The 20,154-nt window shown below is 38.8% G+C and overlaps 1 protein-coding gene across 10 annotated transcripts in view; it reads left to right on the forward strand.

Annotated features, from left to right (window-relative positions):
* The window catches only part of ATL2 (atlastin GTPase 2), a 79,498-nt gene that overhangs the window by 20,579 nt on the left and 38,765 nt on the right, over positions 1 to 20,154 (forward strand). For 8 of the 10 annotated variants that reach the window (XM_065527168.2, XM_045369477.3, XM_045369479.3 and 5 more), the window contains exon 2: positions 11,065 to 11,309. The exons of the other annotated variants lie outside the window; for them this stretch is intronic. Coding sequence is in view for 5 of the 8 variants with exons in the window: in XM_045369477.3 (XP_045225412.1) it covers positions 11,065 to 11,309 (245 nt within the window). In the remaining 3 variants the exon portion in view is untranslated. The remainder of the gene's footprint in view (positions 1 to 11,064; positions 11,310 to 20,154) is intronic. 10 annotated transcript variants of the gene reach the window in all.

The following is a 20,154-nucleotide window of genomic DNA, read 5'->3' on the forward strand; positions in this document are numbered from 1 at the left end:
TTCTATATTCTTAATGGTAATTTTTTGTTTTCTTGTTATATTGATTGCTTAGAGTTGTTAAATTCTCCAAATGTGTCCAGGCATGGTGGCTCATGCCTGTAATCCCAGCACTTTGGGAGGCCGAGGTGGGTGGGTCATTGAGGTCAGGAGTTCAAGACCAGCCTGGTCAACATAGTGAAACTGGTCTTTACTAAAAATACAAAAATTAGCTAGACGTGGTGGTGCGCGTCTGTAATCCCAGCTACTCAGGAGGCTGAGGCAGAATTGCTTGAACCCAGAAGGTGGAGGTTGCAGTGAGCCGAGATCACGCCACTGCACTCCAGCCTGGCTGACAGAGGGAGACTCTCAAAAAAAAGAAAAAAAAAAAAAAAAAAAAAGAAAACATCTAAATGCGACTATGCATTTATCTATTTTTCTTTTTAGTTCTCGGAATTTTTGCTTCATGTATTTCGAGTTTCTTACTTGGCATTATTATAGCTTTCTGATGAGTACACATTTTATATCTGGTAATGCTTTTAGTCTTGAAGCCAGCTTTGATGTTTATGTAGCTACTTTAGCTTTCTTAATGATTAATGTCTGTATAGTATACCTTTTCCCCTTTTACTTTGAAACTTTTGCTTGAACCAAGCTCTGTCTTTCTATTAAAAGGGCACCTCTAAAATATAGTATGACCAGGCGTGGTGGCTCACGCCTGTAATCCCAGCACTTTGGGAGGCCGATGTGGGTGGATCATCTGAGGTCAGAAGTTCAAGACCAGCCTGACCAATATGATGAAACCCTGTCTCTACTAAAAACACAGAAATTAGCTGGGCGTGGTGGAGGGCAACTGTAATCCCAGCTACTCTGGAGGCTGAGACAGGAGAATTGCTTGAACCCAGAGGCAGAGGTTGCGGTAAGCTGAGATTGTGCCGTTGCACTCCAACCTGGGCAACAAGAGCGAAACTCCATCTCAACAACAACAACAACAGCAACAACAAAAAAATACAGTATGTAGTGTTGCTTTTATTACCCAATCTGACAATCTCTGCCTTTTTATTGGAGTGTTTAGTGTATTTATATTTGATGTATTTATTGAATTTAGTTGGGTTTAAGGTTGCCATCTTGCGTGTTTTTCATTCATCTCTGTTGTCTTTTGTTCTTATTTTTTTACTTTGGGTTCATTGAATATTTTTTAGTATTTTATTTTGGTTCCTTATTGGCTTTGTTTTTGTTTTTGAGAAAGAGTTTCACTCTTCTTACCCAGGCTGGAGTGCAGTGGCGCAATCTCGGCCCACTGCAACCTCCGCCTCCTGGGTTCAAGGGATTCTCCTGCCTCAGCTTCCCAAGTAACTGGGATTACAGGGATGTGCCACCACACCCAGCTAATTTTTGTATTTTTAGTAGAGACGGGGTTTCTCCGTGTTGGTCAGGCTGGTCTTGAACTGCCAACCTCAGGTGATTCTCCTGCCTTGGCCTCCCAAAGTGCTGGGATTATAGACATGAGCCACCACACCTGGCCCCTTATTGGCTTTTTAAGCTATACTTTTTTGTTTGTTTGTTTTAAAGCCATTGCTCTAGGTAGGGCTAATGATACTCATCTTTAATATATCTGTCTATTTAGAATCAAAGTTTTACCACTTTCCACTTTAAAATCATAACCTTAGGGTGTAATTTCATTTACTTTGCCTCGTAACATGTCTTTTAAAATTTTCTACTTCTACATACTTTATAAACCCCATATTGATCAATTATCTTTTAAGGAAATTAGTTGGAGGAAAGAACTAGTCTTATGTTTGTATCTATTTACTATTTTGGATTCAGAGCAATAGGAAAAATAAAGAGACTTTCCATTTGATAATGTTTCATTTCAGCCTGAAGAACATTATATAGCTCTCATGTAATGCACATCTGCTGATGACAGATACTCTTTGCTTTTTTTTTTTTTTTTTTTTTTTTGAGACGGAGTCCTTGTTCTGTCGCTAGGCTGGAGTGTAGTGGCACGATCTTGGCTCACTGCAGCCTCCCGGGTTCAAGCGATTCCCCTGCCTCAGCCTCCCAAGTAGCTGGGATTACAGGTGTGCACCACCACGCCTGGCTGATTTTTTGTATTTTAGTAGAGACAGGGTTTCACCATGTTGGCCAGGATGGTATTAATCTCCTGACCTTGCGATCTGCCCACTTCGGCCTCCCAAAGTGCCAGGATTACAGGTGTGAGCCACTGCACCCGGCCATACTCTTTGCTTTTGCTGTCTTTATTTACTTTCATTTTTGAATGATCATTTTCACTGAATATAAAAGTCTAGGTTGACACTTTTTTTGAAACCCTATAAAGCTATCAATCCCTTGTCCTCTGGCCTTTAGTGCTTCAGTGATGATGTGATAAGAAGTGGTTATTTGAATTATTCTGCTCTATATAATAAGTGTATACTTGTTAAATGACTATATAATAATTATTTGAATTATTCTGCTCTGTGTCCTGTTATCTTTGGTTTTTGGTTTTTAGCAGTCTGGCTGATGTGGTTTTCTTTGTATACTGGAGGTTTGCTGAGCTTTTTGGACCTGTAAATCTCTGTCATCAAATTTTGGTAACATTATGACTATTACTTCTTCAAATATGTTTTCAGCTCCAGCCTCACTTTGTTCCTCTGGGATTCTAAATGCACGTTGGTTAGTGTTCCATAGGGTCCTGAGACTCTCTTAGTTTTTCTTTATTCTTTTTTCTCTCTGTACTTAAGATTAGAAAATCTCTTTTGATCTCTTTTTAAGTTTACAAACTTTCTTCTGTTACCTATAGTCTGCTGCTGTCCGTCCAGTGAGTATTTCATTTTAATTACTGTACTTGTCAGTTCTAGAATTTTCATTTGTTTTTTTAATAGTTTCTGTAGTTTTTTGGCTGAGACTCCTCATCTATTTATTTATTAAGACTTTATTTTCCTGTAAGTCCTTGAACATATTTACAGTATCTGGTTAAAAGCGTTTGTCTGCTAAATTCAACATCTGGGTCATGGCAGAATTGGTACTGTTAACTGCTTTTCTTTCTTGACTATGGGCTCCATTTCCTTCTTTGTTTGTATGTCTAGTAATTTCTGATTTATATACTGTATGTTAAATGTTATGCATTGTAGAGATTTTGAATTCTCTTACCTTGTTTTTGGTTTGGCAAGTAGTTTAATTACTGATGGATCTTGACCTTGGCTTTGCTTCATACTTCGTTAGTGTGGTTCTGTGGAAAGCTTAGAGGAAATCTCCCTGACTTAGTGGTACTAAATTTCCAAACTGTGTACCTTGCTTGCAGATCTTTTCAAGTCTTGGTTTTTTTTAGACTTTGATTGGATGGATTGTCAGTAGGCCTTACTCTAGAACTTGACCCTCAATTCTAAGATATGTCCATTCTAGTGTCTCAGCTTGATGCCTGAGGTATAGATGTTTCTTTCCACTCTGGCTGGGCCAGAACTCCAAAGCGTCTCAGTAATGTTTGACTTATGTTTCTCTCTCAACCCTGTAGTAGCTTCCTTCTGGTAAGCGTTGCATAGTATTGTGTTCCCCTGCACCTGTGATGCTTGTTGTCCTTGTCCAAGGACTTCTGGGCTCCATGTCTGCATAGATCCTTTTTCTCTGATATCCTGCCTCACAGATTCCTACTGCTCTAGTAATCTTGAACTCAGATTTTTGTGCTCTAGTTCCTCATGCTATAGTTAGGAAATTGTTCCCAGGCGAAGAGCTGGGAATGATCATGGCACTCACCTTGAAAGTTTCCTTGTGCTGCTTGTTGTCCATTGCTTGAAAAACAGTGCTTGAAAAGCTGCACCTGGCCAATTTTATGCTGTTTAAAACAATACATATATTTTTTGGCTGGGTGCGGTGGCTCACGCCTATAATCCCAGCACTTTGGGAGGCCGAGGTGAGTGGATCACCTGAGGTCAGGAGTTGAGACCAGCCTGATCAACAAGGTGAAACCCCGTCTCTAGTAAAAATACAAAAACAGTTAGCCAGGCATGGTGGCAGGTGCCTGTAGTCCCAGCTACTTGGGAGGCTGAGAGAGAAGAATTGCTTGAACCCGGGATGTGGAGGTTGCAGTGAGCCGAGATCATGCCACTGCACTCCAGCCTGGGCGACAGAGCAAAACTCCATCTCAAAAAAAAAAAAAAAAGAAGTTAAATATATATATATATATATGTATAATTTTTTAAGAGTGTAAATGTGTTTTTTAGGCTGCATAATATGTCAGTATATGGCTAAAATAACTGTTGGGCCACTTGCCAGTTTTGAGGTATGCAACATTAATTTTTGCCCCCAGAAATAAAATTGGTAAACTTGAACATCTTCATTAGCGTCTTTATTTCCTTATAATAAATCCCTAGAAATATATTTAACCATGGTATAACCTCTTTAAGGCTCCTAAAAAATATGTGCTAGAATAAACTTGAATACCTAGGTACTGTTTTCACTTGGTTATGAAACATAAATGTTGAGGTTCAAGTACTAGGCACTAACACATTACTTAGCTTTTGTGGGATAACTAATTTTTATAAGTAGACTGAATAGACTGAATCAAGGTTACTTCCCATAAAAATTTGTTTCAAGTTTTTGTTTGGAATGTGAATAATAAAATATACCTTTCATTCCTTTTGAAAGGTGAATTATTCTTTGTTCTCTTTTTATAAGTTTAGTTTTGGATTCATGTAATCTAACATTAATGCTACATTTTATTATAATGTAGATATGTAGCACTTTTTTATTATCTTAGTTATAATTAAGCTTGAATTTTGCTGATGGATCTAGGTCACCCCTGAAGTGTAAATTTTGCTGTTGGAATACAGGCTGAGTGTATGAATTTGGCAGATTTAAGATAAAGTGTGATTAGACAACAAAAAGACAGGTGTCTTATTTAAATAGACTTTTTGTTTTTTTTTAGAGCAATTTTAGCTTCACCGCAAAGTGAAGCGAAAGTGTAGTTCACACATACTGTCTGCCCCTCCATATACACACTCTACCCCGCCATCAGCATTTCACCCACAGTGGTGCTTTTGTTAAAATCGATGAACCTTCACTAACACATTATTATCATCCAAAGTCTATAGTTTTACATTAGGGTTCACTCTTGGGGTTGTACATTCAATGGGTTTTTCACAGATGTATAGTGACAGGTATCAACCAATTTCGTATTATAGAGAATAGTTTCACTGCCCTAAGAAATCTTTTGTGTTATACCTGTTCATCCCTCCCTGTCCCCCAACCCCTGGCAATCACAGGTCTTTTTACTAAGACACCTTCCTTTTGTTAGGCCTTGTGGCAAATAGATATTAGGTAGGTACCTTAGTGTTAATGTATGGAGAGATATTTGAGAAGCAGGTGATCATCTGTAGGTGTCTTTTAGCTTTGACCTTGAAAGACCCATTTGGGGGCTAGAGTAGGGAGAACTGACTTGAAACTGTGAATCACAAAAATGTGCTGGAGGACTGAAATCTACTTCTCCCAGTAAATTTTTGACATTGAAAAATGGAAATAAAATCACTATTTTATACACAGGATGTAACTTCAGTTTAAAATTTTAGTGTAGTGCCGAAATTAAAGACTTTTAATTGTAGGTAATCACTAAATGCTAATACAGTATTTGCAGGTATCCTAATGAACTTTACATGCAAGTCTCTTTTATTCAATTGCTTATATCAGTATTTGATGGAGTACTGTATTTAGTCCATATTTGGTAAAGAAATCACCATGGGGAGTAAGTAGACAGATGCAGGTGAATCACATCATTGTTATGCTCCATTATACCTTTGAAATCTATTTGCTAGCCCTTCTCTTTAAAAGGCTGTAGAATAGATAATGGTGACAAATATGTAGACATATTCTGTCTATTTGAAAGGCCTGTCTTTGTCTATGCTAATAAATTTGGTCGCATAGTAACTGTGGCCAACTAATGTAGGTGAATTTTCAAGTTAACAAAGGTTTTCTGCCCAGTGGGGTTTTTTTTTTCCTTAAACTTCTAAAAAACCAACTAATGCTTTCTTTACAATAAGAACTAAACTGTTTGTTGGTTTTAGCAAAATCACCAACCTCCACATTTGGTCATTGTGATATTTTAGCAGTTATTACTTTTGAGTTCTTTTTAAAAGTGTTTTACTTGGTTCATAATTGTTTTTTTTTTTGGTTTTTGAGACGGAGTTTCGCTCTTGTTGCCCAGGCTGGAGTGCAATGGCGCAATCTTGGCTCACCGCAACCTCCGTCTCCCGGGTTCAAGCGATTCTCCTCCCTCAGTCTCCTGAGTAGCTGGGATTACAGGCATGCACCACCACTCGTGGCTAATTTCGTATTTTTATTAGAGATGGAGTTTCTCCATGTTGGTTAGGCTGGTCTCGAACTCCTCACCTTAGGTGATCCGCCCTCCTTAGCCTCCCAAATTGTTGGGATTACAGGCATGAGCCACTGTGCCTGGCCAAACTTCATAATTTTTATGGAATTTTTGTGTTATATATACTTAATACTCTTGAGTTGCCAGAGGTATTTCCCTAAACTATTTGATTATCACATTTGCTAATAAACTAGGTAAGGATAGGGCCAGACGTAGTGGCTCATGCCTGTAATCCTAGTACTTTGGGAGCCTGAGGTGGGTGGATCACCTGAGGTCAGGAGTTTGAGACTAGCCTGGCCAACATGGGGAAACCTTGTCTCTACTAAAAATACAAAAATTAGCCTGGAGAGGTGTTGGGCGCCTGTTGTTCCACCTACTCTGGAGGCCAAGACAGGAGAATGGCTTGAACCCAGGAGGCAGAGGTTGCAGTGAGCTGAGATCGCACCACTGCACTCCAGCCTGGGTGACAGAGCACTCTGCCTCCAAAAAAAAAAAAGGAAGGGCAGATGTAAGACTCCTGAGTAAAATGCTTAAACTAGACACCTGCTAGGCTAGGTGTCAGGCACTGTTCTCGGTGCTGGTAGAGAATGGTTAATGGGGTGATTGGGATCCTTACTTTAGTGGCACACACATTCTGTGGAGCGGGAGATATAAGGTACACATTTAAACAAATGAAAAAAGATTGTTTTAGGAATTGAAAAGAACTATGAATAAACCTGTTTCATTGAAGTGTTAAGGAAGGGGATCTGTGATTTAGATTGAGTGGTCAGGGAGGGCCACGCTGAGGAGATAACCTTTGAGCTGAAGAGCTGGATGATGGAAACATAAACCATGTGAATTTGTAAGGACAGAGCATTCCAGATAGGGGACAACACATGACAAAAATTCTAAGGTGAGAAACAGGGTTAGCTTCCTCAGGGAACAACAAGAAGGCCAGATCGTCCAGGCTTCGGGAATGAATAGGAGTGTGTTGTAAAATGAAACATGCTTTATAAGGTCCCCTGCTCACTTCTAGAGAGAGGAGGCTGGGCCCAGATCGCATACGACTGTGGAAGCCATGGTAAGGTATTTAAGGGCTTTCTTCTTTTGTTTGTCTATTTTCTGCTTATGATGGGAAACTAAGTGGTAAATTGGCAATCCAAGTGGGGAGACATTTAGTAAGTATGTACTTACATAAATATTCAAGTGATTAAAATTTGGGGAGTATAGGATGACTAAACTTGGTTGGAATCCTCAGGGAAGATTCTTGTTCCTGGAAAGTGACTTTTGAGCTGAGATGTAAGGAATAAGTCTGAATTGATTAGGAAACAACACAGGGAAGAGTACTCTAGGCAGAGGAATATTATAGCAGAATCTAGAAAGAGCTTAACAGCAGCCTGAGGATCTGATGAAAGGCTAGCTTGGCTACCTAGTTTAAACCAGGGGTTCCCAACCCTAGGGCTTTGGACTGGTACTTGTCTGTGGCCTGATAGGAAGTGGGTCGCACAGCAAGAGGTGAGTAGCAGGCAAGCGAGAATTAGTGCCTGAGCTTTGCCTCCTGTCAGATCAGCGGTGACATTAGATTCTCATAGGAGCGTGAACCCTATTGTGAACTGCATGTGTGAGGGATCTGGGTTGTGTGCTCCTTACAAGAATCTAACTAATGCCTGATGATCTGAGATGGAACAGTTTTATCCCGAAACCACTGCTCCACGTTCTGTGGAAAAGTTGTATTTCATCACACCAGTCCCTGGTACCAAAAAGGTTGGCGACCACTGGTTTAAAGAGAAGAATAGCACCAAATGAGGTAACAGAGATTGGAGGTGAGTACGGGACCTTATAGAGCGTGTGTAGGATTTTAGTCATTAGTCCTCTGTAACAATGATTTTAAGGAGGGTAACTTGGTTAACTTTACATTTAACTATATTATTTAGTTGCTACTCTGTGGAGATTACATTGCATTGGGTAAGAGGACAAGAGTATTATTAATGAAGGGGGAGACCAGTTAGGTGCTACAATGTGAGATAAGATGGCAGTGACAAGTGCAGGAATGTTATCAATAGAGATTCAGAAATGAAGAAATTAAGAAGATGGTTATTGATTAGATTTAGGGGTAAGTAAAAGACGCATAGATGTATCTCTGTATGTCAAGGACAGCCAGCAGGTCTGTGCCAGAGCAAATGGGTGGATGACAGTGTCAGTACACAGCTACACTGGTCAAGTGAAAATCACCATAGCATTTTGACATTTCAAGGGGAAAATAAAAGCGTCTGTTGGATTGGTTATTTTGAAGTTACTGTTAACTTACACCTATGGTGCTTACTGTGTAGCATACATATTTCAACTCATTGAATCCTGATGACAACCCTGTGAGTTAGGTACTGCTATGCTTGTTTTACACACCCCCATTTTCCAGATGAGAAAACAGGTGCAGAGAAGTTAAGTGACATACATCGAGGCAGTTTTGCTGCCTAGTTCATGGTCTTAAACCACTAATTAAGCTTAGAAACTTACACCATTTGCATCCTGTTTTGTTATTTATCTGGACCTACCTAATGAGGCATTAGCTTAGAATTTATCTGTATTGGAACTTTTCCTGGAAAGTTCACTTTTTTGCATGCATTCAAATAGCATACCTGACTGTTGCTATATACCATTGATACAGGCAGTGATAATGTCCTCTTTAAATAAATAATGATTGCTTTTACTTTCAGAGATTCTCCTTTGAAGCGGCTTGCTCTTTATAATGCATTGTCATTGTTTGCAGCACATGTTGAAATAGTGCTGTTGACTTCGCTATATACGGTTAAAGGTGCCTTGTGATGTGGAGGTAAAGACTCTAATAGTCCTTGCAAATCAGAGAAATGAGATGCTTCTTTTGGTAATAAGATTAAAAATCCACTAATGTAGTTATATAATCTTTGCTCTGTGAATATTGGTTATGTGGATAAGGTATTATTGAACTGTTGACTAATAATGTACCACACCTCAGTGGACTGGCTTTCTCCTCAGAGTAGGACAGTCATTGATTGCATTGAAAACAGTGGATACCGTATGTGTCCTTAGAGTGGAAACTGACACTTAGTAGACAGGCTCAAGGAGGGAGTCTCTTAGAAATTTTGATGTGGGAGAAGATAAGGTCCCCTGGAGTAACTAGTTGCTACATGGGATCAAGCAGTTGGTAGAGAAGAAAGTCAGACAAGGTATGTGTCCTCTGAAGCTAGGTGTTTTTTTAAAGAAGAACAGAAACCTAGACTTTGGAAGTTTATCTCTGCTGTTTACATTTCTGTACTTCTTCATCACTATTCAGTAAAGTTATGTCTGCAAAGGTTACCTTAATTTTAGTGTGTTGTGGTGAACAAAGGAAGGGTTTATATGGCTGTTTTGGGGAACTATGTAGTCTTAAAGTGGTGGCTGTAGTGTTTGGTAAGAAAGAGCTCCAGTGGGAGATGAAATTCTGAGATATAAGTGCATGTCACTGACTGTTCTTTACTGAACATTAATCCTATGCTTTGCTTTAATGAGGAGGCTGTAGTACTAGGTTACTGTTATTAAATTAGGGACTCATTGTAAGTATCATTTTTGGAAACTTGTTAGAACCCTAATTTTCCTTTTTAGGTTTCAGAATGAAAAATAACATGAATAATTTTTTTTTGTTTTGTTTTTTGAGACTGAGTCTCACTCTGTTGCCCAGGCTGGAGTGCAGTGGCGTGATCTCAGCTCATTGCAACCTCTGCCTCCCAGGTTCAAGTGATTCTCCTGTCTCAGCCTCCCAAGTAGCTGGGACTACAGGCATCCGCTACCATGCCCAGCTAATTTTTGTATTTTTAGTAGAAAAGAGGTTTCCCCATGTTGGCCAGGCTGGTCTTGAACTCCTGACCTCAGGTGATCCACCTGCCTTGGCCTCCCAAAGTGCTGGGATTATACCCACTGCACCCAGCCACATGAACAATTTTAATATACGTTTTTAACGTTTATAAAGGAGAGTAATGTTTGTAAATTTTCTAGGTGATGCTTACAGGAAAATTGGGATCTGAAGCATTAGGTGAAATTGATTTTTCCCCTCTTTAGTTTTTGTGTGCATACAGTTGCAAAAGTTATTTACAGAATAATACAGGGCTCAAAAACAGCTGCTGTTCACATTTAGCTGTTAGGACTTCATTGAGATAGAGGCCATATTTAGTATTATTATCTGTATGTATAATGGTGTATGAGTCCATTTTCATGCTGGTAGTAAAGACATACTTGAGACTGGGCAGTTTGCAAAAGAAAGAGGTTTAATGGACTCACAGTTCCATGTGGCTGGGGAGGTCTCACAATCATGGTGGAAGGTGAAAGGCAAATCTCACTCACATAGTGGCAGAGGAGAAGAGAGCTCGTGCAGGGAAACCTCTCATAAAATCATCAGATTTCGTGGGACTTACTCACTATCATGAGAACAGCACAGGAGAGAACCTCCCCATGATTCAGTTACCTCCCACTGGGTCCCTACCACAACATGTGGGAATTGTGGGAGCTACAATTCAAGATGAGATTTGGGTGGGGACACAGCCAACCATATCAAGTGGGAAATCTTATCAGCATTCTTTGTCCTGTTACAGAAGGAGTGAGAAATCCAAAGGAACATTGTAATAATATATAATGAGGGAAGGGGCAATTTTTTATTTGAAATTTTGCTTTAGTTGTGGTCCTTAATGAAAGTTCGTAATGTAGGGATTAAAGTAACCACTTTCTTTCTTTTTAAATTCTAGGTGAGAATTATGAAGATGATGACTTAGTAAATTCTGATGAGGTTATGAAGAAACCATGTCCAGTACAGATTGTTCTTGCTCATGAAGATGACCATAACTTTGAACTTGATGAAGAAGCTTTGGAGCAGATACTGCTACAGGAGCACATACGAGATCTTAACATAGTAGTGGTATCTGTAGCAGGAGCTTTTCGTAAAGGGAAGTCATTTCTACTGGACTTCATGCTTAGATACATGTATAACAAGGTGAATAGTCTTTTAAATTGAACCCAGTTCAAAAGAAAAAAGTACCAACCAAGCCTGTTAAAAAAATAGACAAAAACCAGAACTGTATCTTTTTTTTTTTTTTTAATTTAAGTGGTCTCACTCTGTCACCCAGGATGGAGTGCAGTGGTGTGGTCATGGCTCACTGCAACCTCAACCTCCCAATCTCAAGCAATCCTCCCACCTCAGCCTCCCGAGAAGCTAGGACTACAGGCGTGTGCCACCCTGCCCAACTCTTAAAAAAACTTTTTTTTTTTTTGGTTGTTGCAATGGGGGTCTCACTTTGTTGTCCAGGCTGACAGAACTGCATTTTTAATTCTATAGAAATATAATTCTTTATAGGACTTCCTGGTCAATACAGTAATGTAAGTTTGAGCTCTTGATTCTTCATTGCCATAATTCCCTTCTGCATATACTGCATAAGGAAGCATATGATTGAGCTTCTGTGTTCCAGGCATTGTAGCTCTAACCTAAGTTGTCTGAGTATATCCTAGAAGTCTCTGAAGTACTATTTATCTTCTTTCCCTTTTTGTTATTTCTTCACACTTTCCTTTTGGCCACCTTTACAGTGAGTAAAGTAGACGGATAGAGACCTTTGAAAAAGTGTGTCTATGTTCCTCAGACAAGTTAGTTTTAGTGACTATTACCTTTGGAGATAAAGTCCAGCTCCTTAGAGTGGCTTCTGCAGGCATCCATGATCTTTGAATCTCATCTCTTGCCCTTCATATGTCAAATAAACTATAGTTTTTGCTGTTCCTTGAGTATGCCATGTTTTTTCTCAAATATTATGGTATTCTTGTCTCATCTTTTCATGGGGGCCTTCCATGACATTTAGGACTATATTACATCCTCTTCCTAACTCATGGTTGTATGTTTTATTGATATTACTTTAGTTGCTTATTTTTTTCTGGCTACTTTAATCTCTGTCATGGGTGTGGGCCCTCTGTTGATTATCAAGCACCTGGCACAAGAATTGGGTCTTAGGAGATACTTACATTTTAATTGATGAATCTCTTTCCCTTCTATGGGTTTTCACTTTGAGTTGGTACCAGACAATTGTTACTTACCTATCTCTACCTGACTCTTTCTCTCCTGAAAAAAAAAAAGGGGAAAAAAAATTTTTCACTTGAATTGGAATGTTTTTCTGATAATTGCAAGTTTGACTGAGGGAATGGGAGTTTGAAAGGGAACAGGAGAAGGAATTGGAAATTTTGGAGTGGAACACTTAGTGGAATTGCTATATAGGGAACTTGTGACATTCAGAAGCCACATGAATTATTAGAAATAACACTTTGACAGAATTATGTAATTGTCTAAACACCTGTCAGGATGATCACCTTTATGAGTTCTGTGTACATTTGTAATTGGGTGTGCATTCTCTTCGAGTAAGAAATAAGGTAAACATTCTCATTTTGTTTGTTTTTCCAGGAAGCTTTTCAGTAAAGTTTTTTCATGGGGATCATTTCAGGCATTCTCAAATATACCCGAGTATCAGTAACATAGTTTATATTAGAGAACAATATTTTACATGTTTGGGACATTGAGAAAGATAAATCATTTTGAAGTTTTTCTCATTGATTGAGACGCGATCTCACTCTGTCACACAGGCTGGAGTGCAGTGGTGTGAACATGGCTTACTGCAGCCTCAACCTCCTCTGCTCAAGTGATCCTCCCACCTCAGCCTCCCAAGTAGCTGGCAGTACAGGCATGCGCCACAATGCTTGGCTGATCTTTAAATTTTTTTGTGAAGATGGGGTTCTCACTATGTTGTCCAGGCTGGTCTTGAACTTCTGGCCTCAAGTGATTCTCCCACCTCAGCCTCCCAACGTGTTGAGGTTACAGGTATGAGCCACCACGCTCAGCTAAGGGTTTCCCATTTAGACTTGATCTAGAATTTGACATCTGAAATACAGAAATGTTTAAGTAGTGACATATTTTTTTTAAAAACTGTACATTTAAAGATGATAAAAGATTTCTATATTTTGAGGTCCCCTTAAGTCCTTAAGTTAGCTTGTGTGTATTGTATTTATCTGTGTCTAAGCTGTTCAGTGCAAATGTATTTTGTTGCAAGTAGGTCACAGACAGTAGAAAGTTAGAAGGGGAGGGAAGCTTAGATCACTTATCTAGGAATGGCAGATAAGTTTCACCTCAGGTGCCATTTCTGTTTCCATCTCTGATCCATTAGTAGTGGCTGTTCAGAGTGGAGTAGCAGCCCCGTTGTCATATATTTGCCATATCTGTGCAAACGGAACTCTCTTTCCTGGGGGAGTTGCAGAAGCCTTGCAAAAGTTAAGGTGGCTTGAGCGAGGTTGTACATCTAGTTAATGGCTTTTAAGCTGAAATATCTTTATTAGCTTTCATTTATAGTATTGCCCTATAGAATTCCTGATATAAATCACCTTATTCTGTCAATCAAAAATTGCATTTAAATGATAATCTGATTTTTGGATAATGTGCCTCCACTACACTGATGATGTGGTGGGTCATGCTTTTCCTATGAGATAAAAGTTAAGAAGGAGAAATAATGGGATAGTTGGATTTATTTTATTAACCTATATGCCTGCACAGGTGGTATGCTAGCTGAAAGAAAACTAGTGACATACTGACAGTGTAAGTTTTCAATGTTGACCTGAGTCAATGTGTGTAAGTATGTAGTTGACGAAAGTAGTGAGTAGTTTTACAAGAGGATATTAAAATCTAATCAAAGACAGAATTGGTGGGTATGGTTCTGGTGTGAGGGATGTTTTTTTTTTTTTTTTTTAATTTATTTATTATTATTATACTTTAAGTTGTAGGGTACATGTGCATAACGTGCAGGTTTGTTACATATGTATACTTGTGCCATGTTGGTGTGCTGCACCCATCAACTCATCATTTACATCAGGTATAACTCCCAGCCGAAACCTCTGCAGACGCAAACGACTCTGTCTGACAGCTTTGAAGAGAGCAGTGGATCTCCCAACACGGAGGGATGTTGACTTTCCCCTCCTAAATAAATGTTACACTCAAGTATTCTATGCCCCGCCCCCCCACTTCTAATTCTTATTTACTTATTTAGGGGTGTGCTTTAGATAAATGTATCTTTTCCTTAAAAAGTTTTTCCCCTTGAAGTATAATTTACATGCAGAAAAGGTGTACAAATCTTAAGTGTACAGCTTGATGAAATTTTACATAGGTATACACCCTTACTACCACCACCCAGATGAAAATATAGAACAACCCCCATTTTGTGTTCCTTCTCAGTTAATATCTACCCCCGCAAAAGTAACTGCTGTTCTGAACTTCTCACCACAGGTTCGTTTAGCTGTTTTTGAACTTTACATGAATGAAATCATACCATAGGTATTCTGTGTTTGGCTTATTTTGTTGACATTCTAACTTTGAGATGTACCCATGTTTTTGCATTATTTTTGTTTCCTTAATCTACTGTATGAGGGCAGTGCGCAGTGGCTCACGCCTGTAATCCCAGCACTTTGGGAGGCCGAGGTGGGTGGATCACCTGAAGTCAGGAGTCCGAGACCAGCTGGGCCAACATGATGAAACCCCGTCTCTACTAAAAATAGAAAAATTAGCTGGGTGTGGTGATGGGCACCTGTAATCCCAGTTACTTGGGAGGCTGAGGCAGGGGAATCACTTGAACCTGGGAGGCGGAGGTTGCAGTGAGCCGAGATTGCGCCATCACATTCTAGCTTGGGCAACAAGCGCGAAACTCTGTCTCAAAAATAAATAAAAATAAAATTAAATATTCTACTGTATGATTATGCCACATTTTACTTATCCATTTAACTGTTGATGGGGTTTTGCTTTGATATTACAATTTTTAGTCAACTGATTTTTTTTTTTTGTTTTTGAGATGGAGTTTCGCTCTTGTTGCCCAGGCTGGAGTGCGATGGCACAATCTTGGCTCACTGCAACCTCCACCTCCTGGGTTCAAGCGATTCTCCTGCTTCAGCCTCCCAGGTAGCTGGGATTACAGACATGTGCCACCATGCCCAGCTAATTTTGTATTTTTAGTAGAGATGGGGTTTTTCCATGTTGGCCAGGCTGGTCTCACTCCCAACCTCAGGTGATCCACCCACCTCGGCCTCCCAAAGTGCTGGGATTACGGGCGTGAGCCACCATGCCCAGACTGATTTTTTTTAAAGTTGTTTTTTCTTTCTTTCCATTTTTAACACAATATTAGAGGTCATATGTTTTTTAAGTTTTCAAACACATTTTTTGTATTGAAATATAACAAAGAGAGCATGTATACCTGTTCCCTTTACCTAGTTTCTTCTGATGTTATCATTAGTGTGATACGTTTGCAAAACTAAGAAACCAATATTGGTACAGTACTGTTAACTAAACCCCAGACTTCATTCAGGCTTCAGCAGTTTTTCCATTGGTGCCCTTCTTTCTATTACAGGATCTGATACAGAATATGATTCCTAGATTTAGCTGTCATGTCTCCTTAGTGTCTTCTGGTCTGTGAGAGTTTATCAGCCTTTCCTTTTTTTCATGATCTTGACTTTGACTTTTTTTTCTGTTTTTTTTTTTTAATTTTTTTTTTTAATTGAGACGTAGTTTTGCTCTTGTTGCCCAGGCTGGAGCGCAATGGCGCGATCTCGGCTCACGGCAACCTCCGCCTCCTGGGTTCAAGCAATTATCTCGCCTCAGCCTCCCAGGTAGCTGGGATTACAGGTGGCTGCCACCACACCCAGCTAATTTTTGTATTTTTAGTAGAGATTGGGTTTCACCATGTTGGCCAGGCTGGTCTCAAACTCCTGACCTCAGGTGATCCGCCCACCTTGGCCTCTCAAAGTACTGGGATTACAGGCGGGAGCCTGGCGATCTTGACTATTTTGAGGAGTACTGGTAAGGTATTTTGAAGAATGTTCCTCAATTTAAGTTTGTCTTACATTTCTGTCATGGTTAGACTGGGGTGATGGGATTTTGGCAAGAATACTACTGAGGTCAAATACCCTTCTTATCACATTGTATCTGGGGGTGCGTATAGTCATGTGATACTGCTAGGAATGTTACTCTTCATCTCTTGGTTAAGCTTGTGTTTGCCAGATTTCACCACTGCAGACTTGCTATTTTTTAGTCATTAATTCCACCCCAACCTCAAAGAATAGGGAAGGAGGAGGATTAAGCTCTACCTTCTGATAAAAGGAAGGCATCTAAATATATTATTTAGGATTCTTCTGTTGGGAAGAGTTATATCTTCTCCTGGTTTATTTATTTATTCAATCCTTTATATCAGTGTGGGCTCATTTATACTTGAGTTATAATTCAAACTATTTACTTTAAAAATAAAAATTAACTTTTATTTTAGAATCAGGGGCTATATGTGCAGGTTTGTTACTAGGGTATGTTTCCTAATGCTGATGTTTGGGGTACGATTGATCTTGTCACCCAGGTATTGAGCATAGTACCCAATGGTTTTTCAACCCTTGCCCCCTCCCTCCCTCTCTCCTCTAGTACTCCCCATTGTCTGTTGTTGCCATCTTTGTGTCCATGAGTACCCTTATTTGGCTTCTACTTTTAAGTAAAATCATGTGGTATTTGGTTTTCTGTTCCTGCATTAATTTGTTTAGGATAATGGTCTCCAGCTGCATCCATGTTGCTGCAAAGAACATGATTTCATTCTTTTTCATGGCTGCATAATTTTAGTTAAACCCTTTCAAAGTGAAATAGATTGTTCTAGTGTCAGTAGGAACTGAAAAAACAGAAAAATGCTGATTAGATTGTCACATCTGGCTGTTGTAAAAATAGTTTGAATTCTAGGAATCAGTTTACAACGGTCAAAACTTAATTTAGTAGAATTACATACATGAAACTAAACACAGTGCTTGTGATATTGATGCTAAGTAATGGTGATAGCTATTATTACTGAATTCTCTTAGATAAGGATTCTTAATTCTCTATAGAGTTGCTTCTACTTTTGTACCATTTCCTGTTTTTTCTTTTTAAAACTTTATTACGAAGAATTTTATTAATAAACACATGTAAAAGTAGACAATAATATAATAAATGCCCAGCTACTAAACAATTTTTAGCACTTATCAATTCCAATCTCATTTCAGCTATAACTCACTCTACACCTGATGTATTATTTCAAAGTAAATCCCAGAAATCATTTAATTTATAAATATTTCAGTATGTGTTTCTTAAAAATAAGGACTTTTTTGAACATTACAACAATTATCATAAAAATAATTTCTTAACATTATAAAATGTCTTGTAAGTGTTCAATTTTCAATTTGCCTTAACTGCTTTTGTATTTTGTTTGTTTTTTTTTTTTTTTTGAGACAGTCTTTCTCTGTCTCCCAGGTTGGAGTGCAGTGGCGTGATCTCAGCTTATTGCAACCTCTGTCTTGTGGGTTCAAGCGATTCTCCTACCTCAGCCTCCCAAGTAGCTGGGATTACAGGTGTGCACCACAACGCCTGGCTAATTTTTGTATTTTTAGTAGACATAGGGGTTTCACCATGTTGGCCAGGCTGGTATCGAACTCCTGACTTATAGTGATCCTCCCGCCTCAGCCTCCCAAAGTACTGGGATTACAGGTGTGAGCCACCGTGCCTGGCCATCTCAACTGCTTTTTGTTTTTTTTTTTTTTTTTTTAATAGTTTGAATCCAGCCAGCTGAGGTCCACATTGTGATTGGTTGTCTTTAAAGTGTTTTAATGCATTTTAGGTTTCCCTTCCTCCCTCTCTCTTTCTTGGCAGTTTATTGTTGAAGATACTGATGTTGGTTATAGGGTTTCCCACTCTGGATTTGCTGATTGCATCCCATTGTTGTAGTTTTACATGTTCTGTGTTCTGTGAATCTTCTGTAAGTTGTTAGTTGAATCTAGAGACTTCATCAGACTCAGGTTTGACACTCTTTTGGCAAGAGTACTTCATAGATGATGATGTGTTCTTCCATTAAGATGCACATACTATTTTATGATGTAACGATTTTTGAATCTGAATTCTAGATATTTTCATTACTAAGCATTTAACAGGCATTATCTTACTTAGTATTCAGAAATAACCCTGTGCAGTGATAATTGTATTTCAACTTGGTAGTTGAAGAAATGAGACTCAAAGTAAGTGGCAAGGCTTAAATTCCAGACTAGGCAATTTGATCCCAAAGCCATTATTCTAAAAACTATTATGTAAAATTATGTTTGGTCATTTTCTCATATATCTACAATATGTAAAGTACAGGTTACTTTATAGGATATACCTACACTAAATTATTCTTTTGTAAATATTTACTTTTATTTACTTCAGAGTTGAACTAGACTGATGGGAGGATATGTGTGAGTGCAAATGTAAATTTCTTGCTATCCACTGGTATCTAAGCTTAGTAAATAAAGGGTCCTTGCTCTATTTGCTACACAAGAGTTTTAACTCCATCCACAGCATATTTGCTAATGGCACTTTAAAAAAACTGTCTTTTATGTTTTTATTCTTTGCTATTTAAAGAGCTGCTCCCCAAACTGTTGCCAGAGACCAGGAGTAGAAAAATATCTTTAAGAATCAATATGCACTGCTACATATAACTGGCCACAAGCACAAGTAGCTCAGAATGAGCCCTAGGAGATGTTGAACTTGATTTTACTTTCTTCTTTAAGGATAACAGTGTCTGAGATTTCATGAGACATGTGCAAAACGTGAAGAAAAGCTTTGTTTTATGTTCTTTCTCAAGAATGAAATGTATTTGGAGAAGGAACAATATTTTAAAATGCTTCTTCCTTGGGTTATTTATTTATTTATTTATTTATTTATTTATTTATTTATTTAGAGACGGAGTCTTGCTCTGTCGCCCAGGCTGGAGTGCAGTGGCGCGATCTCCGCTCACTGCAAGCTCCGCCTCCCAGGTTCACGCCATTCTCCTGCTTCAGCCTCCCAGGTAGCTGGGACTGCAGGCACCCGCCACCACGCCCTGCTAGTTTTTTTGTGTTTTTAGTAGAGACAGGGTTTCACCGTGTTAGCCAGGATGGTCTCGATCTCCTGACCTCGTGATCCGTCCGCCTCGGCCTCCCAAAGTGCTGGGATTACGGATTACAGGCATGAGCCACTGTGCCCGGCCTATTATTTATTTTTTATTGGGTGTAACTTATATACATAAAGTGTATAAACTTTAATATAGCCAGTTAATTTTCATATACATATGCTATTGTAACCACTGTCTCTCAGATCAGGAGAGAGCATTTCCTGTATTCTAGGAGGCTCTCTAATTCCCCTTCCCAGTTACTGCAATTTCCAGCTCTCAAGGGCCACTTTTGTTCTGACTTGTATTAATGTAGATTAGTTTTGCCTACTTCACATAAATGTGATTATAGAGTATGTACTCCTGTGTCTGGTTTCTTTCATTAAGCATTAAGACTGGTGTATGCACGTTGTTACGTGTGTCAAAAATATGTTGTATGTTATTTTTATTGCTGAGTGATATTTCATTGGATGAATATATCGTAATTTACCCTTTCTACTTAGAGAACTATGGGTTTTTAGTTTTTGTCTGTTATGAATAAAACTGCTAATGAACATTCTTGTACAAGTCTTGGTGATGTAAGCAGTAAATTCTGTTGGGTTTATACCCAGGAGTAGAATTGCTGGGTCATGGGAAAATACCCATTTAATTTTAGTAGGGATTGCCAAAGTTTTTTCCAAAGTGGTTTCACTAATTTTACACTTCCACCAGCATTGTGAGAGACTTACAGTTGCTGTATATCTTGTAAACAGTATTGTCAATCTTTTTAATGTTAGCTATTCTGATGTGTATTTTGTTGATTTAAAATTACCTATATACATCTGTATACAAGTTCATTTGCTCATAAAACTGCCAGATTTAATG

The sequence above is a fragment of the Macaca fascicularis genome, chromosome 13, assembly GCF_037993035.2.
Source record: "Macaca fascicularis isolate 582-1 chromosome 13, T2T-MFA8v1.1".
Taxonomy (NCBI): Eukaryota; Metazoa; Chordata; class Mammalia; order Primates; family Cercopithecidae; genus Macaca; species Macaca fascicularis.